We start from the raw sequence: 26,239 nt of genomic DNA, 5'->3' as shown, positions 1-26,239 counted from the left end.
TCAGTTGCAGAGTATTAGAAGAGACTAGCAGGCTTAGACACAGCTGTTCTCACCTTCTTATTATGTTTATTTATAGATGTAGTCTATCATTTCCCACCTACTATCCAATTAATAATGGCTCTGCCTTTACCAGAAGGGCTGATTAAAACTGTGTGTACTTCAGTAAGCCCTCATTTCATTCCTTGTTCACAGTAACTATATAGGTTAGCCTCTCCCTGGGTTCTGGGTGTCACCCAGCTTTGCTTTTGTGTCCATCCCATAATCTGCCTTTTTCAGAACCAGGTAGCTGCACACACATCCATCATTAACTTCAGGACAGGAGTTTCCTTAGGTGTCTGCAGATACCTTAGCCTAGCCAGGTTCTTGTTGTGGCCACTGATGGCAAACCTGGTGACCTGACTCAAGGAAAAGCCAGGTAAACTCCTCAGTTCAGGATTCAGCCCCAGCACTGTGCACAATTGGCACAGATGGCACTGTACAACTGACATCTCTCTTTATGCAGCAGGTAGTGTTAGCAGCTCAGGAAAGACATGAAAGCACAGGGGATGTGAAAGCCCATTTCCCAGCTTCACCTACTGATCCAAAACTGGAACACAAGCATTCCTGTACATGAGAAATGTCCCAAACCAACCCTCTTTGGAAGGTCAGAGGCAAAAACAAAAGCCTTACTTATCATCCTTTTCATAGATGTTCAGCCCCAAGGCATCGACTCCCAACCAAAGGTCAGTTCCTTTCTTATTCTTGATTTCAAAGTAGTTGATTCCATACATCTCCAGGTCTTGGGCAATCTTCAGGTATTCCAGCATGGCATTCTCTCTGATTGAGACAGGAAGAAAATCAGATAAATGAGAATATCAGCTCTATCTCAGAAAACAAAAACACCTCAGAAGAAAAAAAAAATTTCCTAAACCTCACTTCAAACACAGAAGTTAAAACTGAACATCCACCATTTAGGATTCACTTTACAAGTTATGATATCACATCTTCAAGCACACACAGAGAATATTTCCATATACCAATCCCTAGTACTTCCAGGCAGAAATCAGCAACATTCACCTCTCTCAGCACTCGTCCTTGTCTCAGGGTACAGTGAGTAGGAAAGGTATAGGATCTGAACTTTCCCCATCTGTTAGTGCAAATGTTTCAATGACTGCAAGGTTTGACAGCACCTTTACTCTTTTTCCCACTCAAAGCTGTCACTAATCCAATGTGCACAGGTCCAAGATCTTCAGGAAGCCACACTGTTCTCAGCACCAGCACAAAATATATTACTGTGCTTTACCACATGATCCAATATTGAACTAAAAAATACACACCAGGAGTAGTGTGTATCACTCACACAGGCAACTCAAGAGTCTAAACCACAGACTAACAAAACCATGTTGTAGAAATGCAAACTTAAGGTAGCCAAACAAGCAGCAAGGTGATCAGCCCAAGTACCAACACAAAACACTCACTTGAGCATGCCACTGTGCTCAGCGTGCCACACCTGGATCCGTTCTTCCCACTGCTCTCTGGAGAGTTTATGCTGGTCCATCACCCTACACAAGGAAACAGATATCAGCAAGATTAGAGGTTCTGCAATATCCACTGATGGTGATCTTTGCTGTAGTCTTACTCTCACCCTGGTGGAAGCCTTACTGCAGCCAAAAGGAAAACCCTACTCAGCCCAAAGATGGTCTCTGTGAAGCAGAGCAATTCAGAATGAGCAATAACCCTCTGCAAAGCCTTTCTGGTCACTGACCAGACACAGGAGAGGTACAAGCAGAACTCTGCAAACAAATCACACACATACGGTAGACACCAGGGGATTATAGCAAAGCAAAAGTTGGTGCAATCCTTGGAATCAGACATTGCTGCAGTGTCATCAGGAAGGATAAACAGAAGCCATTGGTCTGATAGCAGCCACTGATCCTGAGTGAGGATGGACTGTGAAGCCACATGACATGCTTTCCACATACAAGCTTCTTAGGACTGTACATTAGGATTAAGGACACACAACCCAACCTTCTTCAAGAATGACATATTCTTGACTTAATGCTGCTCTTTTCTTCTTAAAAAGGAAACATTCATACTGCTACAGTTACCAGCATGGCAGCAGCTTTTAAGAAATAAAAGCTGAATACAAAACTATATTTCCTGTCTAACCAACCCAAGGAGAAGCAAAAATATACTTAAATATGACAGATAGAAATAAAATAAGGGAAAAAAACCCAATTATATGCAATTCAATTTAGAAAACCAAAACCAAAGATGCTTTTAAATGAAACTCTTTGCATTTAAATAGAATTCAAATTTAAAAAATTTAAAAGAGACTGCATCAGCCAATTCCTTCACCTTTGGGGGATGAGACGCTCTGAATTGAGGTATCCAGGCTTGTGCACCTCTTTGTTGTAATCTCCAAATTTGGCCTGCACAGCATAGGAACCAAGAAGTACTGCTGTTTCAGGAGGACAGTAGATCTCATCACTGAGGATCCCTTCCTTCACCTGCAGGAAGAACAGCTTCTGCGTGATGTCCTGAATCAGCTCTTCAGACACATCCTCTGGGAAGAACTTGGCACGGAATCTGAACTGGAGGGGATTCTCCTTTCTGATTTCTTGAGCAGAAACCTGAGGACAGAAGCGACACCACAACTGAGCAGGTGGTTTTTTGAAAACAAGAGAATAGATTGCTTTTAGACAGAAAAAATAATTTGGGGCATTTGCCATAAGAGGTGAGTGACTGGCAACTCTTTAGTGGAATTCCTTAATTCTGGCTCCTTACTGATAGGAGAGAACATGGAGGAGATGCATTATGTTTTCCAACTAAGCCAGTTAAATCCTGTTTGTACAGCAAACACTGGCCACTGGAGAATGATTTACTGTGCTGTATCAGATGGCAAACCCACCCAGTACTGTGTGTGACAGAGAACAGCCCCCTGACATTAAACAGGTGTGTCACCAACTGCCATGTCACCATTGTCACCACACCAAGAAAAGCAGTCCATGCCCTCATAAGAGCTGGGAACACAAAAACAGGAGCACATCAGAGACATCAGCACTTGGCTGCCCAGCTTGGAAGTGCCTCTTCTCCAATTAGGACACAACTGATCCTGCACAGGCAGGGCCTAAGCCCATCGTCAGCAAAGAGCTCCTCCAGCCACAGAAAGTGCAGTTGCTTTCTCCCAACAAAGTACAGTATCCAGGTGCTGCTGCACACGTGGCAAATGCTTCCTGCAACTCAGAGAGTGAAAGGGCTTCTACCATGTCACACCTCACCCATGGAGATCACAATGTTATCTCTAAAAACAATCCTGAAATTATGAAAATTAGGGCACAATCAACAGCAGGCACAAGGTGTATGAAGTTGCAGCCAATAACACACCAGGAAACATAAAAGCTTTAACCTTTGGCCAGCAATTAGCCCAAAGTCTGTTACCTTTTTATCAAGCTTCAGCCAAGTTTGGAATCCTTTGTTGTCCACATACTGAAGACCAAAGTACCACACTTCTCGCAAACCTATGGTTTTAACCACCTGCAACAGAAAGGTAAAAAAGAAAAAACTATTGCAGGAAAAACTTCACTTGAGGCCCATGTATCCTTTCAAGTCCCACATCACCTGCGATGGGTGCAGGTGAGAGCTTAAACCCACTCATCTCTTAATTTCACCTTGCAGACAAGGATATACAGCTGCCATTGTAGATGATGATGACAGCATAGGCTGAGATACTTGTCCCACCCAGTTTCTAGAAGATGATGATCTTGGGCAAAGCAGGTGAGACAAACAGCAAGTGACAGGCCACCAACTGCTAGACTGACACACTGGCAGCAGGTGGGGCTTCTGCTTGCTTTTTATCTACCAACTCATCTTAAAATTGTACTTAGTGAAGCAGATGAGTTATGTCACCAAAGTTTTTGGTGGGATGGTCTCTAATGGTATTAGTACTAACTACAACTAGTTAGCAGTACTAATGGCTCAAGTGACCTTGTCTGCCAGTCACCAGAGACTGTTCCTTCTAGAGGAAGCAATTGAGAGGTGCTTCATACCCCTGCTGTGAGAATAGGTTGATGCCCCCACATTAGGACAACTTTCATTTCATATATTGTAAATACTAAACTGTTGAAAGACAGAGAAACACCAGCCATTGACTGGATGATGCACTTACTAGAAAAGCAGTCCTGTTTGGACAGGTTACATTTCCTCAGTGGAGGACAGAGCCAACAAGTCCCTGACCTTCACCTACTCTTAACAGCTTGTTCTAATAGCCAAGTGCTTGGCTGCCAGCTCATCTACCTGTAAAGCTGTGCTCTAGACACAGCCAAAATCTGCAAAGATCTACTACATACATAGCTGGATCACTTCCATTATGTTATTTGCAGAGTAGCCCCTCAAAAAGTGATGTAGGCATCACTACAGGGAGCTCAACTGAGTGGAAGGCAAGATGAATTTAAAACCACTGAGTGAGTTAGGGAAGTGTGACAGATTTGGGAATGTGTAGTTAGTTACATGTGCTTCAACAAGTCTAAGACCTCAACCAAGGATCTGTTTCACCTCCACATTTAAGGTATTGCTGGAGACACCCTGGCTGGAGAGCAGACTTGAGAAAAACAATGTCATGTTAGCTAAGCCTAACTAGAGTTTATCAGAAAGACAATAAAACCCACCAATCCAAACAAACAAAAAACCCAAGCCCCCACCATGTTCTTTTAAAAAAAGAGCTGGGCTCTGTAAATAATTCAGCTTTTACTTGACTAAAATTCCTTTTCCCTCCTCCCTCAAAGTGGCTTGTTTCATCATGGGAGACAAGTTTTCTGACAGCTGGATGTATTTTTATGAAGTCTAACAGGAAACCAGGGGTATGTTGAGTGTGGTACTTCCTGTTGCACAAAAGAATGTTGCAACTTTGTTAAAATAAAAAGTTACATAAATCAAGCAGTTATCAGGTCATTATCTCTGAATGTCTCTTACAAGAGAAAAAGTACACTTCCTATAAATAGAGTTACAAAGTTTTCAGAAATCATGACCCCTCAAATTCTTCCCAAACCTAAAAGCAAGGAAGGAGAAAGTATTAAGCTAAACTTCATAATTTGACTGTTTGAGTTTCAATACAAAGAACAAAGAAGGCTTTGGCCTGTACTGGGAAATGCTTTGTAAACTTCCTCCACGGCAAAACAAGGAAGAAATAAGAAACGAGGCATTATATACAAGATGAGAGACACCCCCTCTGCTTCCTCAAATGCACGAAGCCGCAAATCTTGAGTCTTCCCATTCCATCCGGTTATGCATTCACTCCCAGAGAATGCCAGTTACACCCTCCTCCATTTGAATTTCTTTTACACATGGTCAGGAGGGCACATGACCACCTGGGAGATACTCCAGCCAGCTGCAGAGCCCACTGGGTTGGTTCTTGGGATGCCTCAGACCTCACTGCAGCATAAACTCTGCACAGGACTGGCTTCAGTGGAGAGGAACTTAATATTCACAGGTTTCCTTATTTTCCCTCTCCTGTAAAAGGAGCTATAGAACACCTTACATGCAGGATACAGACATGCTAGCAAAGCCTAGCTCAGGTTTCTGACATCCAAGCCAAGAAATCACCTTATAGTTTTTAAAAATAGCTTGCTTCTTCAAAACCCCCACAGTGGTTCTGCAGTTCCAGTTGGGCCACTCCCCATACCTGTGAAAACCTGTTGCCTCCACAGGCTTTATCTGAGTGTAAACTCCACCCGAGATAAGGGTCTAGTGAAAGGCTTGCTCAACAGAACTGAAGAGAGAATGTATGGTCTTCACCTTTTTCTGGTTTTGTGCTGCTCACTTCTACCTCAGCCTTCCCTTGATATGCAGAAGTATCCCCCAACAAGGTCTGAAATATGGATAAGAATTTCCAATCACAGGTTTTAAACCCATGCCACTGGACGTAAGGAGCAAATCTCCATGAGGAGTAGGTCTATCCCGATTGTGCACTAAGTGCTGCAGTAAGCATTCTTCAGAAATCCCTAAGTATCTAGACAGCAAGCTAAAATAGAAGTATCTTGAATCTGAAACATCCTGCCTTTTCCATGTTCTCAGGATTTTGAACTTCTCAGCTGAAAGCAGAGAAAGTAGTTTCCCTTCTGCCAGAGAGATGACCCTGACTCTGAATAGATGTAAGCATTAGTTAATATATATGGAGGAAGGAAGTACTTGTTGAATGCTTGTCATAAGGACATACTTACAGTCTAATCTAAAGCATTGCTTTTAAAAACCTGGCTTTCAGTAATTTGGATTTTCATACTGATGGAGACAAAATCCAATTTCTCTGTTTTGGATCAACATGAAAGGGCCAGGGGAAGAAGTTACTCTGATGCCATGGTGATCAGCATGAATGGAATCATCAAATCATAGAATGGCCTGGGTTGGAAGGGACCTTAAAGATCATCTAGTTCCACCCCCCTGCCATGCACAGGGACACCTTCCACTAGATCAGATTGCTCAGAGTTCCATCCAAGCAGGCCTTAAACACTTCCAGGGTTAGAGCATCCACAGCTTCTCTGGACAACCTGTTCCAGTGCTTCACCACCATCACAGTAAAGAATTTCTTCCTTATATGTAATCTAAAGATGCTTCTTTCAGTTTGAATCCATTCCCCCTTGCCCTGACACTACATGCCCTTGTAAATAGTCTCTCTCCAACTTTTTTTAGGGTTCCTTTCAGGTACTGGAAGGCTGCAGTTAGGTCACCCCAAAGCCTTCTCTTCTCCAGGCTGAATAATCCCAATTCTCAGCCTTTCCTCACAGGAGAGGTGATCCATCTCCCTAATCAACTTGGTGACTCTCCTCTGGAAGATCAAGCAGCAGCTACTGTTTCCATAAAAATGCAGGTTTCAAATGCATTTCAGCAAATTTCCAGTCACAAAATCATAGAAAATTCTGAGGGAAGGGACAAACAGGGATCATCAAGCTCAAATCTAAGATGAATTAACCATATGGGGATTGAACCCTTGGCCTCTGTGTTCAATGAATACTTGATGTTTATCCCACATCAGTAGTAATCAAAAGGAATTAAATTTAGATTTAATGCTAGACACAAGCTGGACTACTCAGTTTTGTACTGTGAAGCTCTGCAGTAATTAGTATTTGATTTCCTTCTTTCATTTCTTTCAAGAACTCACTAAAAGCTTTTTGCCTGTTAGTTTGTTGGGGGTTTGGAATTTTGTTTATTTTTTAACTGGTTTGTAGGTTGTTCGTTTGGGGGGTTTTTTCTGGGTTTTCTTTTTAAGTACTTCTCAATGCACAATTGCCATAAGGCCTAGCAACTTCTAGTTAACTCACTGAAACACAAAATTGTACCAACAATACCCAGAAGGAATGGACCTTGTTTAGCCAATAGTGCCTACTTGAACTACTCAAGTACAACCATCCTTAGCTATCAAGGTTAGCTATCAAGGGAAGAAGTACAAATAACAGTTTGTGAACACATTAAAATGTGTGACTGAAGTCTGAATGGACCAATTCTTATTTTTCAGGTCTACAGCAGAAAGCAGAAATGGCTAGAAGCAATTATTTTGGTGGTCTTTTTTTTTTTTTTTTTGAGTTGCAGAGCAGTAAGTAAATTTTTTTTGCTAAAATCTAGGCCTTGCTTGAGTTTAATAACAGCAAGCTACTTAAGTCAATAATAACAAAGTTTCACAAATAGCACACAGTTTGTTTTAGTTGTCTTTATCTGATCTTTGCAGGTCCATCTTCATAAAGACCTGAATATTGTTAAAGCAGTAACAGGAAGAATAACAGTACAGGAGGACAGTCTTGGCCACTCAAGCTCTCCACTTCCCTGGGACTCCCTGAAGGCAGGGATCTCTGCACTAATCTCTGCTCCATCCTGCTGCACAGGGGCTTCTTACGAGGCATGATATCTGTAAATGCTGCACAGAGATCACAAACTCTTCTGATTTTCCAATATTTTGGCAAACCCAAACACCTGTGCTAACTCAAACCCAGCATTTGAATGAATGCAGCCATGCCAACGCCCTCATCAGCCACCTGAAGACCTGATTCTGAACAGTTTTATGCACAAGAGCAACATTTCAATCTCAGAAGTTAAGAACTATGTAAGAGCTAAGCAGTATTTCAAAGCAAGAGGTACATTTTTACATGCTAGTTATGCTGTCTAAATATTTTAGATCCCTTGTGACAGTTCATCATCCAACATGCTAAGAAGACAGGTTTCACTGGAACATAACACACCTGCAAGGGTTTTTGCTTTTTTCTTTTACTGTGATGGAATTTAGAGATCTTAGTTCAGACTGGGGCCGTTTGATTAGGAGGTAGAGAGAAGAAAGATAGGTTTGGAATCCAGTCTTAAGAAAACACTATAGTCCAAAACATACTCCAAAATTAAACAACAAGAGCCCACAGGAACCCTTCACTGACCTGGTCAAAGAGCTGTTTGCCTGTAGTGTTTGGCTGGATGGCAAACTCCAGCTCTGCATCCATAGTAACAACTCGAACGTTGATCTAAGGAAAAAAACAAAAAGCATTGTTTAAGATGCATTGAAAGTTACTTCTAGGTGTTAACACAGTCCTTTGTGTACAAGAGTCTCCACGCTTTGATGCACTCCTGTAACCTCTATAATAAACACACTTAAGCCTCAATTAGAATCGTGTTATCACACCAGCAAACTTAATTGGGGCACTCATTCTACTGTTTTAACCAAATTGCTCCACAGGTTTTCTTACTCAACACAGGATTGGACAGATCTTCTGGTTCAACAGGAGGGTATTTTAGACCTGACCCTTTCCAGGCCTAAACCCTCTTGGACTAAGAGCTCCTGTGGATACACATTATAGCTGCCTGCAGGCCATCCCTTGGATTACGAAAGGCCCTAATGACTAAATTAAATTTAAGACTTATAATTTAACTTCCATTTATATTAGAGCTGGAATTAATCTGAGGTTTTAAAGGCAAAAGGCTGCAGATTATTCTTATAAAGCAATCAGCATTAACCTGATAAACGTTCATTCTTTCCCTCATAAAAATCTATTCAGCACATAAAAACAGCAGTAACAGGTACTGAATGATTCTACAGGGCAGGAGTTCAATAAGCTCTTGCTGTCAGTGAAGAAACAACATAACTAGATTTACTGCAATGGCACTAGACTGCAAGACAGAGGTTACTACTAAATGCAGAAGGCAAGAGTGTTAAATGACTAGAAAAAGTCTATTAGCAGTTAATCAGGATGCAAAAGCAGCAACTAATCTTGCAGGGAATGGCATAAGGACCAGTAAAATGGCAAATCGGGAAAGGATTATCTCCAACTGTTCTGAATACAGCTTGTAATATTATATTACTTCTCAAAAAACCCAACAATCCCCAAACCAATCTAAAAATCCCAAACATGTATGATTGTGTAGTATAGTTATGCTACAAGGCCAGACAACATGTAAGGTACAGGCAGATGAGATTTCATGACAATTTCCCTACAATTTGTAAATGCCACATGACAGAAAGCCAAGGCTAAGAGAGAGCCTGGCCCACATCTGAAGAAATGAGAGGTAAAAGAAGTAGGAGAGGAATCGAATCGCTCACTACAAAGCTTTGGCCTTCAGCAGTTCCCAGCAACTTAATTATCTATGCTTAAACTCTAGGATAAATGTCAGGTGTAACAATGTTATAATTAACACAGAATTGTGAATAAAACAAGTTGCTTCAGCTAGTTGTAGTAAAATATATTACAAAGCTTTGCACTCTTTTTTCCGTGAGACACTGAATGTTTAACCAGCCTTCTTCAGTTTAATGGTGGACCTGTCAATGTTAGGTTAATGGCTGAACTTGATCTTAAAGATATTTTCCAAACTAAATGATTCTATGAAGGCATCAAGTCTCTTTATAGAGTTGTTTCTTTTCTTCTGCTGCCACATGACAGAATATCCTCCCAAAGAAAGATGACTGAAGACACTTTCCAAGTCACAGGACCCCAAAACCAGAGAAAATGACTTAGTGATGCCACTTTTAAACTGTGTTTTTAAAGCACTGTCCTTTAAATTAGGACTTTAAAAAAATCTTTAAATGAAAGATGGAAGAAAAAGCAAGAAGGTAAAAGGAGTTCTTGGAAAACCGAACTGTAGCATTTGAGATCATAATGGAGCATGGAGTTTTGCTTAAGGTTTTCTTCCCATGCCTTAAAAAGCAAAGGTTTCCCAAGAAATTTTTCCAGTGAAGGAAGGGAGGGGAAGTTCAGATATCAAATTCTCTGGAATAGCAAGTCTGCAATTCAAAGATGTGACCTTAAAAAACACCTGTTGCCTAATCCCTCTCAACATTAAATCCCTAATCATATTCTAATCCCTTTCTACCCACTTCAAGAAAACATATGCTCATCGTCTTAGTTTTGTGCTGAACAAGTTATTTGTACTTCTGGCTGAAACACCATAGAAGTGTAAAATAAGTATCACTTTACAGGCTAAAGAACTTAAAGGAGGTGCTTCTTACTCCTTACCAGAAAACCTGCAGAATGCTGGCTGAGTACAAAATTCCAGCTCATACCAGCATGTATTTTCCTCTATCTCTCCTTAGTGGTTATCTGCTAGTAAAAAAAATTAAACTCCCTAGTCTTGTTTCACTACAACCCTCAAAGACTGTAGGATCAGCTATACAGTGAGCTATTTAGTGCATTTAGCTGCTATATATTTCAAGAATTATTTTAGTATTAAGACCAAAAATTGTAGTCATCTGCTTTTCTGCTTCAATCATTTAAAGTTGGAAGCATGCAGGAACATGACTACTTGTTTATCCAAAAAGCTTTCAAGGACACTTGTGGCCTGCAGTAAAGGTTAATTTCTGTGTTCTTTAAGGGCTACATAACCATCAGGACAAAGAGGAATTTCCCTGGTGCCCTCAGACAAACTGCCAGCCACAAGACAGGCAGAGCAAGAAGAGACCTTCTGTCCCTTCAATGAGTTGATGACTGCCTGGAATATCCTTTGAGTCTCCTTCCTGCCCTATTAAGCCCTCCTGCTTCTCATCTCCAAACCTTAGCCTCAACTTCAAGAACATAATGATTTTAACAGTGTTTCTAAATGGATGTCCTACAACCACTCCATACATGCAAGCTTTCAGCCACAGAGAAACTCTTAGTAAAGCAGCAAACAGAGCTTAACCTACATGAAACCCTGGTTTAGACAGCCTGAAGAAACCTCGATGTCTGCTACACTGAGTGTCGATCAGTTTGGCACTCAGCTCAGACCAGATGGAACTCCCCACGGCGCCAAGATGATTAAATCAACACCTAATGTGCTAACCAATTCAGGTATTGTTGGGGAGGAAAACAACCAAGATCTCAAACTCATTTCCATGAGCAACAAAAAGAGGAAGACACAGTTCGGACAACTTTCACAAGTGAAGTCCTGCTCACCCTGTCCAGGCAAGGCATGTCCTTTATAAGATCCTACCAAATCCTGGCAGTAATCCAGGACAATGCTGAAGCCATAACCAAAATGAAAGCAGCTTTTCATTTTTAAGAGCACAAGGGTGTGGAGAGAAGAGAACAGCTGTAATACACGAAATAAGGGTTATATTAAAAAATATGTGCTTTTATGCACAAAACACACTAAAAATCCTGGACAGTAAGATGTAACTTCTTTCTTGATAGGCCAATGTCATAACACTTCATTATTCTGGGGGTTGGAAATAGATTATATTTAAGGTCCTTTCCAACCTAAACTATTAAATAATTCTACTTTTATGTCTGAGGCTAACACACCTAAAATGACAAATACGGCCCTTAAGGTTTCCTTGTGCATAAAGAAACACTACAGAACACAAGTTTTTCCTCTTCTCCTGTCTTAGGATGCATAAAATTGCTAACAAATTTGATCCAGAAGGACAAAAGCACACTGTTGAAAAGGCAATGCCATCTGCATTAAAATGAAAAACTCTCCATGAAGCTGAAGAATTTAGTACACTGAAAGACTGAACACCAGGTTCCATGACATCATACTGGATTGTAACGTGTTAGCTACCTTACCAACTCCAACAAGAGAATAGAAGATGAAGGCCAGAGCTACAGAGAACTTCAGAGTACAGTTTAAATGATTGTAACACTATGGAAAGCAATGGTAGTTAGAATGGAATCTTCTGTGCTTTAGCAATGCCCTTAAGTCATGCATTTGTTTCTTTTGTTGTCGATAAAACAACATCTTTTCTAATGCTAAGTCAGTAGGTCAATCTGTGGGGCAGGTGCAGCCTTTCAGAGTCCATGCACATCAGTAGAGTGATTTGAGAAATTAAAGTGCCCTCTGAAAAACATTCAGAAAACACTCTCTTAAGGAGGCAACACACTGCCAAGCAGCTGAGTGGCAACGTGTCTGTGGAGGAATCAAGACCTAGATAGGAACCCAAGAAGACATTGCCTCTTCAACCCCATCCTCTCACAAACACCCAATTTTCAGGTGTGTTGGACACAGAAAAAACTACAGTTGTGTGTTCAAACATTGGATTCTTGAGCACCTCGGTGCAGAACCAGTATATGATTGCATGCAACACGGTATCTTTGAAGTTAACCATCCCTCTGCTGATAGTGCAGCTCCACTGAAAAACACCTCACACTAAAGGGAAAAGGGCAGGGAGAAGAGGATAAAAACCCCACAGCTCTCAGACACGCTATGCTATTGTGGATATTTTGCACCCTGATGCATGTAATCGAATAGTTCACTTGCATAATAAAATAGTTCAGTGAAACCACGAAGTTGTGCAAGTCATTTAAATAAGACCATACAATTTAATTTCAGTAAATACATATGATAAAGGGCACTAAATACCAACTTTTACCCATTAACACAGGACAAACCGGTACTTAACTGTGTCACTTATCATTATCATTAGGCAGGTCTAAATGCCTTAGACAATGCTCAGGAATGTTTTCTCCCTCTTTCCAAGGAGGAAGAAAGACTAGAGTCTCCTAAACAGCAGGTTTCCAAGCACTGTATCTTTCCAAATGGTGGCAATTGGCAGTGGAGAAACCTAGATAGACATGCCTTGTTTCTTCAGTCACTGGATGTCTGGAAATCCCAGGAGCCACTGGTACATTGAAGCAAATCAGCCACATTTGGAACTGCTGTACTGCACAGCACAGCACATTCTATGAAACACAGTGTGCAGAGCTGTTAAGCCTTTTTGCACACACACTGACTGTGTGGATATGGACTTGCTTGTGCTGAAGAAATAAAGAAGTCTTAACAAGGAGGATGCAGTGGCATTAATAATAGTATTAAGAAAGTAGTAGCATTACTCCTCACTTCTGCAGGTCTGCTCTTTCACCAGGCAAGCAGCAACTACTAATGGAACAAATAACAGGCAAGCTTCTTGGCCTGGGCTGCAATGCATCTGCAAGGACAAAGTAATCTCATTTTGACCTTAGCAACCAGAGCTGTTCACAGACTCGTGGAGTGATTAAGTATCTGGTAATAGGAAAAACAACTTCATGCAGCAACATCAGAAGGGCAATGAAACTGCTCTCTATTCTTCCACATTCCATTCAGTAGTGCTCACTGGTTCCAGGTCCAATAACAAAGAAAGATATTGTCCTAACTGATGGAGTAACTGTTGTCCCAGCTCCTGGAAACTGTTATGGGAAAATTTTCAACTTTGAGGAAGGAGAAAAATCTTAGCAGCTTCAGAGCTCAGAGCTGATCTGCTGACTCTTCAGTATCTGCATTTCTCTGTCCTCCACAAGTTACTTAAGTCAACAGGTAATGGTTCAGAGACTGTGCAGAGAAGACAACTCTGAGAAGGTAAGTAGCACAAATAACACAGAGGGAACTGCAGAAATATTAGTTCAATTTATGGTATACTTCTTAAGAATGTACTTTATGAACACCAGCATATCAAAAACACAACACCTGGAGACAACTCTGTTTCTCCTCTGACAGAATAACCTGCCTGATGGATCAAATAAAATCTAATAACATATTTGATGTGGTGCCACACAACATAGACTAGACATACAACAAATCTGAGCCATGTGAAATTACAACCAAATGACAAGCTGTGCACCTACATTCTCCATAGCTTCTTTCAGAGCAGGAGACAAATGTCATGAATATCAAGCAAATGGTCAATTCCATTTGCTGCTGCAGGATTGCCAAAATCCAGCTTCCCTGTCACTGGGCTCAGCACCTTCATCTTGCTGGAACTACAGCAGGGACACATATTCTGACCTTTTCATGTCAAGTCAAGGTCTTGAAAAGGGGATGTGAGTGTGGTGGGATCGAGGGAAGAAGAAAACAAAGTTTTCTCACAATCCCTGGAAGATGGAGAGCACTTACAAGATCATGAACAGCACCTAGTCAAGAAAAAATAAGTCTTTTGGAACGAGAGCACTGGAATTCAAGGATGTTGGTAGGTCTGAAAAATAGCTGCAAGTGTTACACTTGGAGAGGTGAGAATGGAGAAGAGGCAGAGATGAACAAATTACAGGCTTGCAAACAATGGGCTACAGCAGCACTGTAGAGGATGTGGTTTATAATCCCCAGAAAAACACCACATTTCCTGGTGTGATGCTATTACATAGAGAGGAAAATTACATTCTTGAGTGTATTTGTCACCGGAAGCATTACAGCAGGTGACTATTCTGTTCTGCCTGCCTCGATGACTTGCTAGATGGAATGCTGTCACCCAAATCTGAATGCTTCTTTTGTAAGGGGGCAAGTTAATCAAGGAAAGTCTACACTGACCTACAGGTCAAGTGTTTCTGGGTTGGTTGCCAGTTGGGGTTTTTTCAATCTGTGTGTGTTTAGGGCTTTTTATTTGTTTGTGGGGGTTTTCTGTCTGTTTCAAACTAGATTTTATTTTTAAACATGTCGGTGATCCCTTTCCAAATGGGAGTTGTCTGAAACATGACATGTTTTATATAGAAGACTATAAAAACTTCTAAACCGACATGGAGGAAACCAGCAAAAAGCCCTCTTATTGCAGGCTGGGTAACATGACAAGAAACAGTAATTGCTGGAGTGGTAAAACATTATGATATTATGTAGCCACTTCCATGCAGCCTTCAGAAAACACAGGTCCAAGTCCTTCCCAGTGCTACATTTTTATGATTTAAAGGATGTCCAAGAACCTGAAATGAGAAGGCAAATGACAGACCCACCATTTCTCTTCTGGGGGAAGGAGAATCTGGTTCCTATGAGAATGGGAAAGAACTGCACAGCCCAGCAATGAAGAAAACCTTTTACAGGCTCCTCCCCCTGCTCCCATGGCAGAACCTTTCATGCAGCGCCTGCCTCACACAGAGCATTTCAGAGAGGGCAGTGGCAGCACAGCAGCAGCCATGAGCCTTCCCCTGCACACTGGGGAGCAGTTTGCTGACAAGGAAGAAGAGAGCCTCAGCAGCTCACAAAATGTGAATTGCAGACGGCCTCACTGGCCTCCCCGTGGCTGACAAGGCAGGCTGGTTGCACCCATTTGACCGACCCAGTTTCCCAGCATACCATGCTAAATCAAAACACCCCTCTGTGAACTGAAGGACGTGTTCCATTTCAGATCTCATTGTGTTAAACATTGCTTCCTCATTGCAAATAAATGGGAACATTAAGTCACGTTCCAATGGAATTCCTCAGAGTCTATGAAGCAGTTAGGTATTGCTGCATTTGCAACAGGTAAAATTAGAGCCGAGTAGGCTGGTCTTTGTTCCTCAAAACCTTGCTTACCTTCCCAGGAGAGGGAGAAATACCACTGAGGTTCAATTGAATTATATATAATAATCTAGAATCTAGTAGTTACTTTAAAATTGTCCAGTACTGTTGTAAGCCTTAACTACTAGTCAGCTTTAATGCAGCAGCTTGCAGAATCATATTTTGGGGGTTACTAGTCCTCAGTATTTAAGGAGCAATACCTATATCAATTATAATTAACTGAAATTTCTTAAGTTTAGTCAAGGCAATAGGAGCCCAGGTATTTGCCCTCGTGTATGGTGAAAACCGCAACTTCTTTTGCGGCAGTTTTTCGGAAGAGAAATAAAGTACTTTGAGGGGAAGCCAAGAAAAACTTTGGAGTGAAATGTGAAAGCTAGACTTCTGGATGAAGTGGAGGGAGGGGGGGTTCATGTGAGCAGGAAAACCTTCAATACCCAGATGTGGGGAGTCATCCAGAAATTCCAGTTTTAACAAGGTGGTAGAATTTTCAGAATGAACTTCCCCCTCCCTGCCTACACACACAAACAGGTCACAAGACAGCAAATCCATGGAGTTCAATATTGCAGCCATGCCACTTAACTCTTCTTTGTAATATAGCATGAAACTGTCCTTATAATTAAACATGAACATAATCCTAGAAGGCAAATTCAAACTTTTTTAAGTTTAGATGTGCAGAAGATGCCAAACTAAATTACATGCCTATCTCAGTTCCCTTAATGAAGGCCTACTATCTCCTCTGTCAGCAAGTAATAACTGCATAGTAGGCATCTTCGTGAAAAACCAAGAAGCAGCAATGGCTGCAATTCAGTTCTTTATCTTAGGTCAAGCAAAGACACTTTGCATGCCAAAGGATCATGAAGATTTCATGCAGGTGTGGCGAGTGCAAGTGACAGTACATCTCTGATAGCCCTGGCTCCCAAATGCCTAGGCCCCAGACAGACTTCCAGCATTCTCCACCTCTGGTCAGCCCTGTACAGTTAACAATAACTGCTCAGTGAAACAGTAAAACCAAGCAAACGCTCTACCCAGAAAGAAAAAAAAAAAAAATTAAGAATCTTTCTCCAGTCACTGAAGATTCCCCCCAACTCTTTCCTAACAAGCAAACAGCATCATTCCATCTCAAGCCAGGAACAAGTTGAAAAGCTGAGAGACAGAGGCCTATCTAAAACTTTAAAATTCAATTATTTTTTTTAAATGCAAAATTCTCTAGGCACAGCTCTATGTTCTGGCAAGACATAAAGCAATGCAGAGTAAGTCTGAAAGGCTCCAGGATACTGCCCTTGAACAAAGCCCTGTACACTCAAGGAGCCCAGGTGTTTTTCATGCAAAACACTTGCCCTCACTCTATGTGAGGGATGTAAGAATGATTTACTTTGAACACAATATTATGAAGAAGTAGGAGGGCTTATGGTGTTTCATTGAAATACATTAATGTTCACTTTAAAGACTCTCTGATGCTGTATAATACTCCATTAGCATTTTCAGAATATCTGTGTACAAGCAGCAGTCTGCTCTTTAAAGGAGGAACACACAGCCAGTGACAACAGGCTCAACATAGCACCACTGCCTGGATGTGTCACTTGCCCTCAATGGATGCTAGGATGGATTTAGGAACACAGAGTGCAGCAACAATAGCTCCTTTGTACATAAAGAATGAATACAGAGGAAAGCTAGTGGCCACTGGATCAAACTCCTGCATACACAGACTGTTTTATCATGACAGCTGTTGCATCTAATTAAACATAATGAAGTTGTGAGACTAAGGCTTCACACATGAAGTTTACAGCAAGTCCCATAAACAATCCTCAAATAAGCTTTATTTCAAGAAGTTGCTCAGAATCCAGAATGGATCAGATCTTCTGCTGTCTTCCATCAGAAACATAAGCATGGGGCCAAGTGCAGATAATACAGAGTTTATCAAGTTTTATCATAATTGCAGAGTCTTCTAAATAATTTAACATCTCCAATATTTACACTACATAAAGGGGATTCCATCCTTCTGCAATCCCTTGAAAAAATAGAAAAAAAAATTACTGTCTTACAGTCTTGATCTGGAACACAAACATCATTTTATGCCTCTGCTTGGCTTTTTCACTTGGGTGCAACAAACGCACAACAATTTCTGCAAACGGTGAACTCCACAGTACAAACTCAGAACAACCAGGGCAGGATCTGAAGCTGTGAATAATCTAAATAAAAGCCACAATAGCCTTAGCGCTTCCCCTGAATCCGAGGCACCAATACTGGTGCCTTTTATTCCAATGCTTATGCAGAGATCTATGTTCTAGAGGGCAATGTGCATGGAAAACCCAGTGCCATTACAGAGTCAGAATTCTGACAGCAGCAACACAGCCTGACAGCACACATCTCCCAACACTTTCAATAGACCCTCTGGTGGTTGTTCTTCTGGGGTGGAAGAGCAGCACATTACAATGGAACAGGGTGGGCTGAGTGAACACAAGGATTACCTGTGACTTACTCTCTCACAGGACTATGACCTGGGAGTTTAAGGCATCCAAGAAACAATTACTGGAGAAATATTCTCAGTAACTGTACTCTTCCCAGATAGAGATGTTACAGGGTGCAAAGCCATATTTTCATCAGATGTGAACTGGAAGAAGATCAAGGATGCTCAAATAATTACCATGCAAGGATCAACTAAGCTAGCTAGGACTTTTCAGTTTGGAAGAAAATTAACTGAGGCAAGGACATAAGAGCATATAAACTCCTGAGCTACATGAACAGACTAGACAAGGAACATGTGTTCATGTAGCACTGTAGCAAAGAGGTTTGTAGATAACTTTACAAACAATGTGAAGGTTATCTAACACAGCCTTTGTTAAAGTATATTATGGATGCTGGAGTTCACAGGGTTTTAAAGCAAGACTGGACAAGTTCACAGAAATCCATGTAGTAACTCATTATATAGGACTTTTCAACCTCCAATACCTCAGAGGAAAGCAACAGTGCATATCTTTGAAATACTCTTCCTCAGGCATCAGCTTTTGGCCAACATCAGAGGTGTACTATTAGGCTACAAGGGCTTCTGCCTGACTTACAAGGCCAGCCATGTTCATATAGACATCAAAGTGCAGAAGGAGAATGAACTCCATTTACTTAGGGAGAAATAGCAGTGCAACAAGTCACACAAGGCCCAGTAATGATGTTTGTTCATTCTGCATTCTAGATACAAATCCTTTTGTCAGAGAGATTTTTGTTTGATATTCCGCCCTTCTGTTTTACCTGTTCCATATCAGCCTCTTTCATTTTACTCAGGGACTTCAGTGGAACACACTTCATGGCATCTGTGAAATTTCTTAGTGGGGTTATGTGATGTGATCACCTCTGACAGCTCGATAATCTGATCCATGTGCAATACACTACAATGCTTCCACTTCTCAAGCTGGTACTTCAAACAGCATGCAACAGGTACTATTTGCTCCCAGATAAAGGTAGGTCATGGCAAGTCCTGGAATGTCACCTAAGCACAAAGGTATTGCTCTTGAGCAGTTACAAATCATAAAGGAAAAGTAATTGCAAGGACTGGCAAAGGACCAAAGTACCCCTTCGTAACCCATAAAACAGCTTAAGGGCTTCTGAGATGAAACTCTTCCCACTCCCCTCACTATCGATGTGTGATGGCAAACAAATCCGCTCCAGTGGTTCCCAAAGTGTACCTTGAGCACAGTGACAGCAGATAAAGTACCTTTCAAGAGTTTGTCTGCACAGCTGTGACAGTTGTTGTGGAGGAAGATCTATTCGCGCCCACACTGAGATCACTGAGTATCAATTATGCAAATCACCCCACCACACACCACAGTTTGTGCAGCAGGAACTCTGCACAATCACTTATCTCTACAGAGACAAAAAGTTAAGCCAGCTAAGTGTACTCAGCTAGGTGTTGAAGAACAACTTTAGTTCCCACAAATAACTCTGAAGACCAGAACTTACAGTACAGGCTTGAAGTCATCTACTGGGCTACACAGGCTAAATTCAGGTGCCTGGGTTCAAAAGTGAGATTTTTTTAGTCTCTGCTTCTTCAGGAAGCAGAGAGCTCACAGACCTGCTCTCTGCATCTACACAGCAGTGGTCTCTTGGCAGAATAAGCCACTCTAGAGTTTTGTAAGCCTGTTCAAGATTCAGCAACAGGACATCCATCCACTTATCCCCAGAGAATTCTCTCTCACACTCACTTCACACTGAGCTTAGTTAGAACAACTATAGCAAACATGGACTTCATCAAGCAAAAACAAGAAAAGAAGAGATGGTGATAGTAACACCTCAGAGTTCTACACAATAGCCACAGCACTTGCTCATGAGAGGGAGAAGTAAATGCACACAAATCAAACAGGGCAATCACACACTCCCTTCTCAAAGGAAGCAAAGGGCTGCAGGCCTTGTGTAGGGGAGTTAGCATCTCTTCCACTAAGCCTATGCAGTAGGTAGCCAAATACAAGTCCATGGTCATCAGCAAGAGTTTTTCTAACTTAATTAGAAAGCAGAGTCCTGCATGTTAATTCTTGGAGTCAGGATTTTTCCTTAATGGACAGCTGCTACTATGAGGTGTCCATCAGCCTCAGCTGAGCACCTCAAAGATGAGAGGGGATGCAGAGAAGGCAAGTGAATTTCCCCACTATGAAGTAGGAACTAGAAAGAGAAACAAAATCTGGATCTGAACAGATGAGCAATATGGAGGCAGCAAGGTTAGTTGTTACACTGAGCTATGCTTTGTTTCCAGCCTCATATAGGAACAATTTCCCCCTCTCCTAGGTGCATACACTGCTGTTCTTCGTACTTCTCTGCTCACAGGGTAAATGTTACCTGTTGCAGAAACCAGGCTTCAAAGCAAGCACACAACACAGCTAAAAGCTAAAGCACATTACTTAACAGTGTGCAGCGTGGTTCAGTGATCCTGGGCAGCACTGCCTTCCATCAAGGTCAATCGAGTGATTATGGGATTTACAGTGCATGTAAAGCTCTCTGGGCACAGGGTGCCAAACAAGAATGACACTGATGTGGGAATCTTCAGTGGTCATCAAGAAGTCTTATTCTCAAAAAGTCCTGACATATCACAGCTTTTTTTCATGGACAAAGGAAGATGTTCATGTGGGTGGAGGAAGAGAACAGAACAGGAAGGCTTATCTCCCTCCTTTTGACCTTTAAGAAGGTTAAGAAATTCTTTAATTAGCGACTAACATAACAGTTAACACCCTTGGTTTCTCTGTAGCAGCTAACATCCCACAACAAACTGCCCTCGGAAATGCTTACTCAGCTTACACAGTAAATAAGGGTTTTGGCAACCTGTGAACTCATTCTCTTATAACTTTATTCATCTCCTTAAATTTACTACTCATAGAATCCTCCACCTTTCTTTTGCAGCAGTGAGTGACACATTTGGCAAATGAAAGGGAGTTCTGGCATTTGGCAAATGGAAGCTTCCTTGGGTTTCCATTTTGCCCCAGAGTGAGTATACACCTCCTGGTATCAAATACACCATACACTGTATCACATGATGGACTGCAATTGGTGCTTACAAGGGTAATATTTTATTCTTGACTAAATCTATAGCCATCCATAAGCTGAGAGTATTTGAGTTGATTGTGAACACTTAAAGACATTAAAAAGTATTTTTATTTCAGTCCACTTACAGGAATCTGCTGTAAAGAGCTCTGAGATAAAGCCACTATGTGTAGTTAGAAGACACATAGTGAAGAAAAAATTGAGAAGATTGTCAAACAATTAATAATATTAATTGTTTATATTTAGAAATAAATTCCTGTCACTATACTTGCATATTTTTTTGGCTGGCTTATCGAAAACTTGTTAAATTTTAATGCCATAGTCTGCTCTCAGACAGATAAAGGTTTGGCAGGAGACCTGTATTTTGAAAAAAACAACTTGAAGACAGCATGCATGTATATTCAACATCAAACAGGTATGGAGGACTTGTCTAACCACTTCATGCCTAGCACACACCAGCCCATTATTAACAACACAGGGCTGGGAAAAACCTTTTGAGACATCAGTTCCAGTTCCACACTCCTACAGGCAGCAGCATTAAATTGTGTACTGTCAAATTTTATCTTAAGGATGTTAGGTCTTGGAATAGTCTTCTAATAAGATCAACAAGGAAGGGGAAAAAAAAAAATTCTACCCACTCACAACCCCCTCCCCCTCCCCATACATGCTTAATTGTTCTAAAAGTTTAAAGTCTCTTAAATCACAAATTGTGCTTAAAGCAATTCTTTCTCCTCTTTGGCATTTAAATTCCTTACATTTTACTACACAGGTGAAGGAAGAGATAACTCCTTGAATTCTACCCGGCTGAAATAGCCAAGCACCCTCTTATCTTAAGGTGGAATTTTGTCTGTGGTCATCCCAAACCCACTCTCTAGGTTTTGCTTTGAATTCGTCTGTCTTGGGCACAGGTAAGTACCTACATTAAAGGAAAGCTCTTACTAGAACCTTCTACTCATGCCTTCTGTTGGAGAAGCCCTACACATTGCAGATGACATGCACAACAGGACAGTTATACTACTGATTAATCCATCTCCTTCTAACCTATTTAGTGAGGTACCTTCTTTCCCCACCCCTCCAAGTTTAACTTTATGCAAAGAGAGCTTATTACCCCAGTCCTTTAATCCCCTTCATATGTTGGCCCTCTGCATCAATAATGCTTCCCCCCAGCAGCATGACATGAACAGATTTCATTACTATGTTCAGCTTTCTGACCACAGGCCATTAATAAAGGTACTAAAAAAAGGTGCCTCTGGATATTATTCACTTGTATTTTCTCTTTAGGACCAAAAGCTGCTAGACTGCATTTACTGCTGTCCTCTCTTTACACAGTTTTATACATATTCACACAAGTATTAAAAGTTCTTGTGTGACACCACATCAATCAAATGCTATGCTGCAAAGCTAACTTAATTTCTTGTGAAGCTTTACATTTTGTTTTTTCCCTCCAAGAGGAAACAAAAAAACACAAACCAACCAAACAAAAAAAAAATCCACCTTCGATAAAGTAACCAAGAATGCTATTAGATCAGATCAAATTAACAACTCTATAGACTCGAGATCACATTTCCTTCTCCTTCGGTAAGCACTGTTCATTAGCCCGCAGCCATGCTGTTCTAGCCACAATTTATTAGATTGGTTTGTTTTGCAAAAGGATATAATCCACCTAAAACACCATCAGAAAGAAACTAGAACCATGAATCTAGGAAAAATGCACAGAGCACACAGACACTCCAGTAATGAAATGAAGCAAGGCTGAGTAAGTAAGTTTATTTAGCATTTCATTCGTTTCCAGATAACACAGCAAGATTTGGACAAGATGACACCTTTTGCATTTCCTTACAAAATAATTCACTACCTGTAAAGCCTAATGAACCTCTGTACAGACTAGATAGAAATCATGCATCTGAACTGTTGATGAACTCCCAGCCATAAACCCTCATGAACTGGGTATAGGTTATATATTTATAGCTTACCTTGGAGAGACCTCATTACTTTGTAACTGTTACACATGGCAGAATGGCTGTGTTAAATTACATATTAACACATGTCTATATTAACAAATATACTTATTTCAGTATTATTTTCTGGACTTTTACTAAAATTTATTTTGAGCATGGTAAACATGCATCAGGTACAACTAATTGTGACCAAATGTTACCACAGACTTGGGAAATCAGCTTTCTAGCACTTCACTTTGGTACTCAATTAAGATACAAAATCACTAATGTCCTACTGTTAATGGATTCACTAGTTGTTTACTGTGAAATAATAAATTACAAACATGATCCATAAGTTTTGTGGGCACATTTATAATTTTTGTTAAAACAATAGTTTCATATCAAGGTTTAGCATATCGGGTTGTGGGTGGAGGGGCAGAGGGGAAGGTGTTGCCAAAACTTTGCTTTCTGTCATCATAATCTTTACCTGTAAATAACTGATGACCAGTGTGTGAGACTTCACGCAGCAGCATGAAGTCTGCCAAGCAATACCGTATTTACTTATGCCATGTAGACAAGACACATGCAAACAAGCACAGGTAATAAATATTTAGCATCCATGCTAAATACCCAGCAGAAAAACACTGCTTCCCTGTGCATCCCAAGAGGTCGTGCTATCATTCCTCACACATGCCAAAGGCTGTTGTCACATTCGTCCTGAGCACAGTTCTGCCTCTGGAGTGACAGCTTTACATCCCCTCTCCATGCAAACTGACACGAATCCTATTTAGCTGTATTAAGATTAAATGAGCTGAGTTGGAAAGAATCCAAATCCAGCCTCAGTCTAAAGCAGACAGAGTGAACAGTGTGTTTTACTAAAATAGCCTCTGCAAAATTCCTCTTTTCCATTTACAATAAGGTGGCAGTTAGCCCCACTGAACAGCAGATTAAATAAGAAAAAGGCTTATATTTACAAAGTATTGACACAGAGTCCTGTCCATAAATCCCAGCCAGTAGGTCACATCTCAGAAGTCTTTACAGTACTACTGTCCTTCCCCAGTGGATGGTGGTTTACACCATCCACCTTTGTTATTCACTGGCTACTCAGCTAAGAAACTAAGAAAAATCACCATCTCTGAGGGAATACAAACCTAGCACTGCCAAGCAAAAGGATAAACACAGCTGTATTTTTTTAAGAGATTAAAGAGTTTTTGTACACCTATCCATGGCTTCCAGTGCAACTTAGTCCTAAACCAGGATTTCAGATTATTCTAACCAGGATATTTCAAGAAAGCACTCTGTAATTAGCAAACAGCTAACAAGGCAGAAAGAGATTATTCACACATAACCTTTTATATCCATACTTTATAAATTATATATTTGCTTCCCCAGTTACAGAAGGGCCCTCTCAGTTAGTTGTTATTATATGCAGCAATATATCACCTCCTACTGATGAAATACAACCAGAGAGACTGAAGATTTATTAGGACTGAGCACAGTTTGGTTTTGGAGTGTTTCTGTCTTTTCTTGGGTTTTTTATTTTTTTTTTTTGGTAGGTTTATAGAAACTGCTATGTAAGTTAACCTAAATACTTAAAAAAGTTCAACTAACTTTAACGTTATGGTGATAAAACATCAACTACTTATTACCAAAGATAAGCTTGTTTGCTCTTATTTCACATTTCATTTAAGTGAGCTAATACTCACACAAGTCCTTCACTGCACTGCAATTTAAGAAATATTGCCTCTATTGAAAATAGATAGTAACGACAATCTGTTCTGATTATGCTCTTCAAAGTTCAAAAGTGCGTCTGCTCCAACGACTGCTCAGAGCTCCGCATTAGGCAGTTGGCTCCCCAAGGGAATTACCGTCTCTAACCGGCACAGTAGCTGCAGACTTTAAAATAAAACAAACAAACCCACTAGAAGGTCGGAGAAGGAGGCGGTGAGGAGGTGGTGGTGTCAAGAGAAAGAAGGAGGGATAAAAAAGACCGTTCAATTGAAAAAAAAAATCCAACCAAAAAAGGAAACAGGTCTTCGATAATGACTGGTAAAGACCAGCGTGGAGAACTTTTATTAAGAGTCCCTAGCATTTAGTTTTTAGATCGCAAAACAAGGAGGGAACAAGTTTTTTCCTATGTTTACAGATGCATACATGCTTCCTGTAGATAAATGCATAGGCCACAAGCATACTAAATGGCAGCCGGCGCAGTTGTATCATTTCTCGTTAAGCGGGAGCGTGATGAAAGCTCTTCTTTCGAGAGTTACTCGGCAGCTCTATGCACGTCTAGCACGGAAGCGCTACACAAGACAATCCACCAAGGAGCAATCCACCGCCTGATCTCTGGAGCACGGAGATCCGGGGCTCCGTGCTCCCTTTCCCGGCGGCGGGACGGCGAGGAGATCCTGCAGCCCACCCGAGATCCTCCGTCCCGCCCGCGGCCCTGCGCCCGCCGGCAGCCGCCCTGGCGATCCCTCCCTCCCTCCCTCCCTCCCGCTCCGAGCAGCCGCTGATGTGGCTCCCGCGCGGGGTGCCCGCCGCTCCCTCCCGGCGCCGCGCACAACTTCCCCGGGCGCTCGAGTCCAAACGCCCCGTCCAGCCGCGGGGAGCAGGGACCGGGACTCAGCCCTTCCAGCCCGGCAAGAGCCCGCGCCGCGACACCCGGAGGTGACCGCCCCGCCGAGCGCCCGCGCTCGGGCAAGCCCCCGACGCCCAGCGCCGGGCGGGCGGGCGGGCCCCGGTGGGGCCCCGCGGAGCGCCTCCCTCCCACCGCGCCCCGCTCACCGGCTTCGGCATTTTGAGGGCTGCTGGTGCTTCTGCTACTCCCGACACAAACGTTCATGCAGCGCCTGCCTCGCCTCTGCCGAGCGCCCCGTGCGGAGGAGGTGCAGGAGGAAGGAGCCGCTCCCGGCCACGGCGGCAGCGCAGCCCGCGAGTGCGGCGCCGGCCGCCCGGCGGCGGGTTAAGTACGGCAGGTGGGGCCCGGCCGTGACTCACCGCTCCCCGGCCATTGCCCGCCGCTCCCCGCGGCGCCTGCCGAGCGCGGCACCGGCCTCGCCCAGCCGCGGGGCACCCCCGCCGGCTTCGCTTCGACGTGCCCGGCGCGCAGGGGGCACCGCGGCCCGCAGCCT

The 26,239-nt window shown here is 42.0% G+C and overlaps 1 protein-coding gene across 2 annotated transcripts in view; it reads right to left on the bottom strand.

Annotated features, from left to right (window-relative positions):
* Positions 1-26,239, bottom strand: part of EZR (ezrin) — a 37,329-nt gene extending 11,090 nt beyond the window's left edge. The window contains exons 1-6 of one of the 2 annotated variants that reach the window (XM_071434557.1): positions 26,106-26,239; positions 8,391-8,474; positions 3,421-3,516; positions 2,338-2,612; positions 1,458-1,541; positions 670-816 (exon numbers count right to left, since the gene is read on the bottom strand). In XM_071434557.1, coding sequence (XP_071290658.1) covers positions 670-816; positions 1,458-1,541; positions 2,338-2,612; positions 3,421-3,516; positions 8,391-8,453 — 665 coding nt within the window. In that variant the 5' untranslated portion in view covers positions 8,454-8,474; positions 26,106-26,239. Of the gene's footprint in view, positions 1-669; positions 817-1,457; positions 1,542-2,337; positions 2,613-3,420; positions 3,517-8,390; positions 8,475-25,892; positions 26,083-26,105 lie in introns of those variants that run through there. The other variant, XM_071434549.1, reaches the window with a different exon arrangement.

Source organism: Agelaius tricolor, unplaced genomic scaffold (assembly GCF_023055355.1).
Source record: "Agelaius tricolor isolate 1412-34295 unplaced genomic scaffold, bAgeTri1.0.p SCAF_1, whole genome shotgun sequence".
Taxonomy (NCBI): domain Eukaryota; kingdom Metazoa; phylum Chordata; class Aves; order Passeriformes; family Icteridae; genus Agelaius; species Agelaius tricolor.
This window is presented reverse-complemented; position numbering and strand designations above follow the sequence as displayed.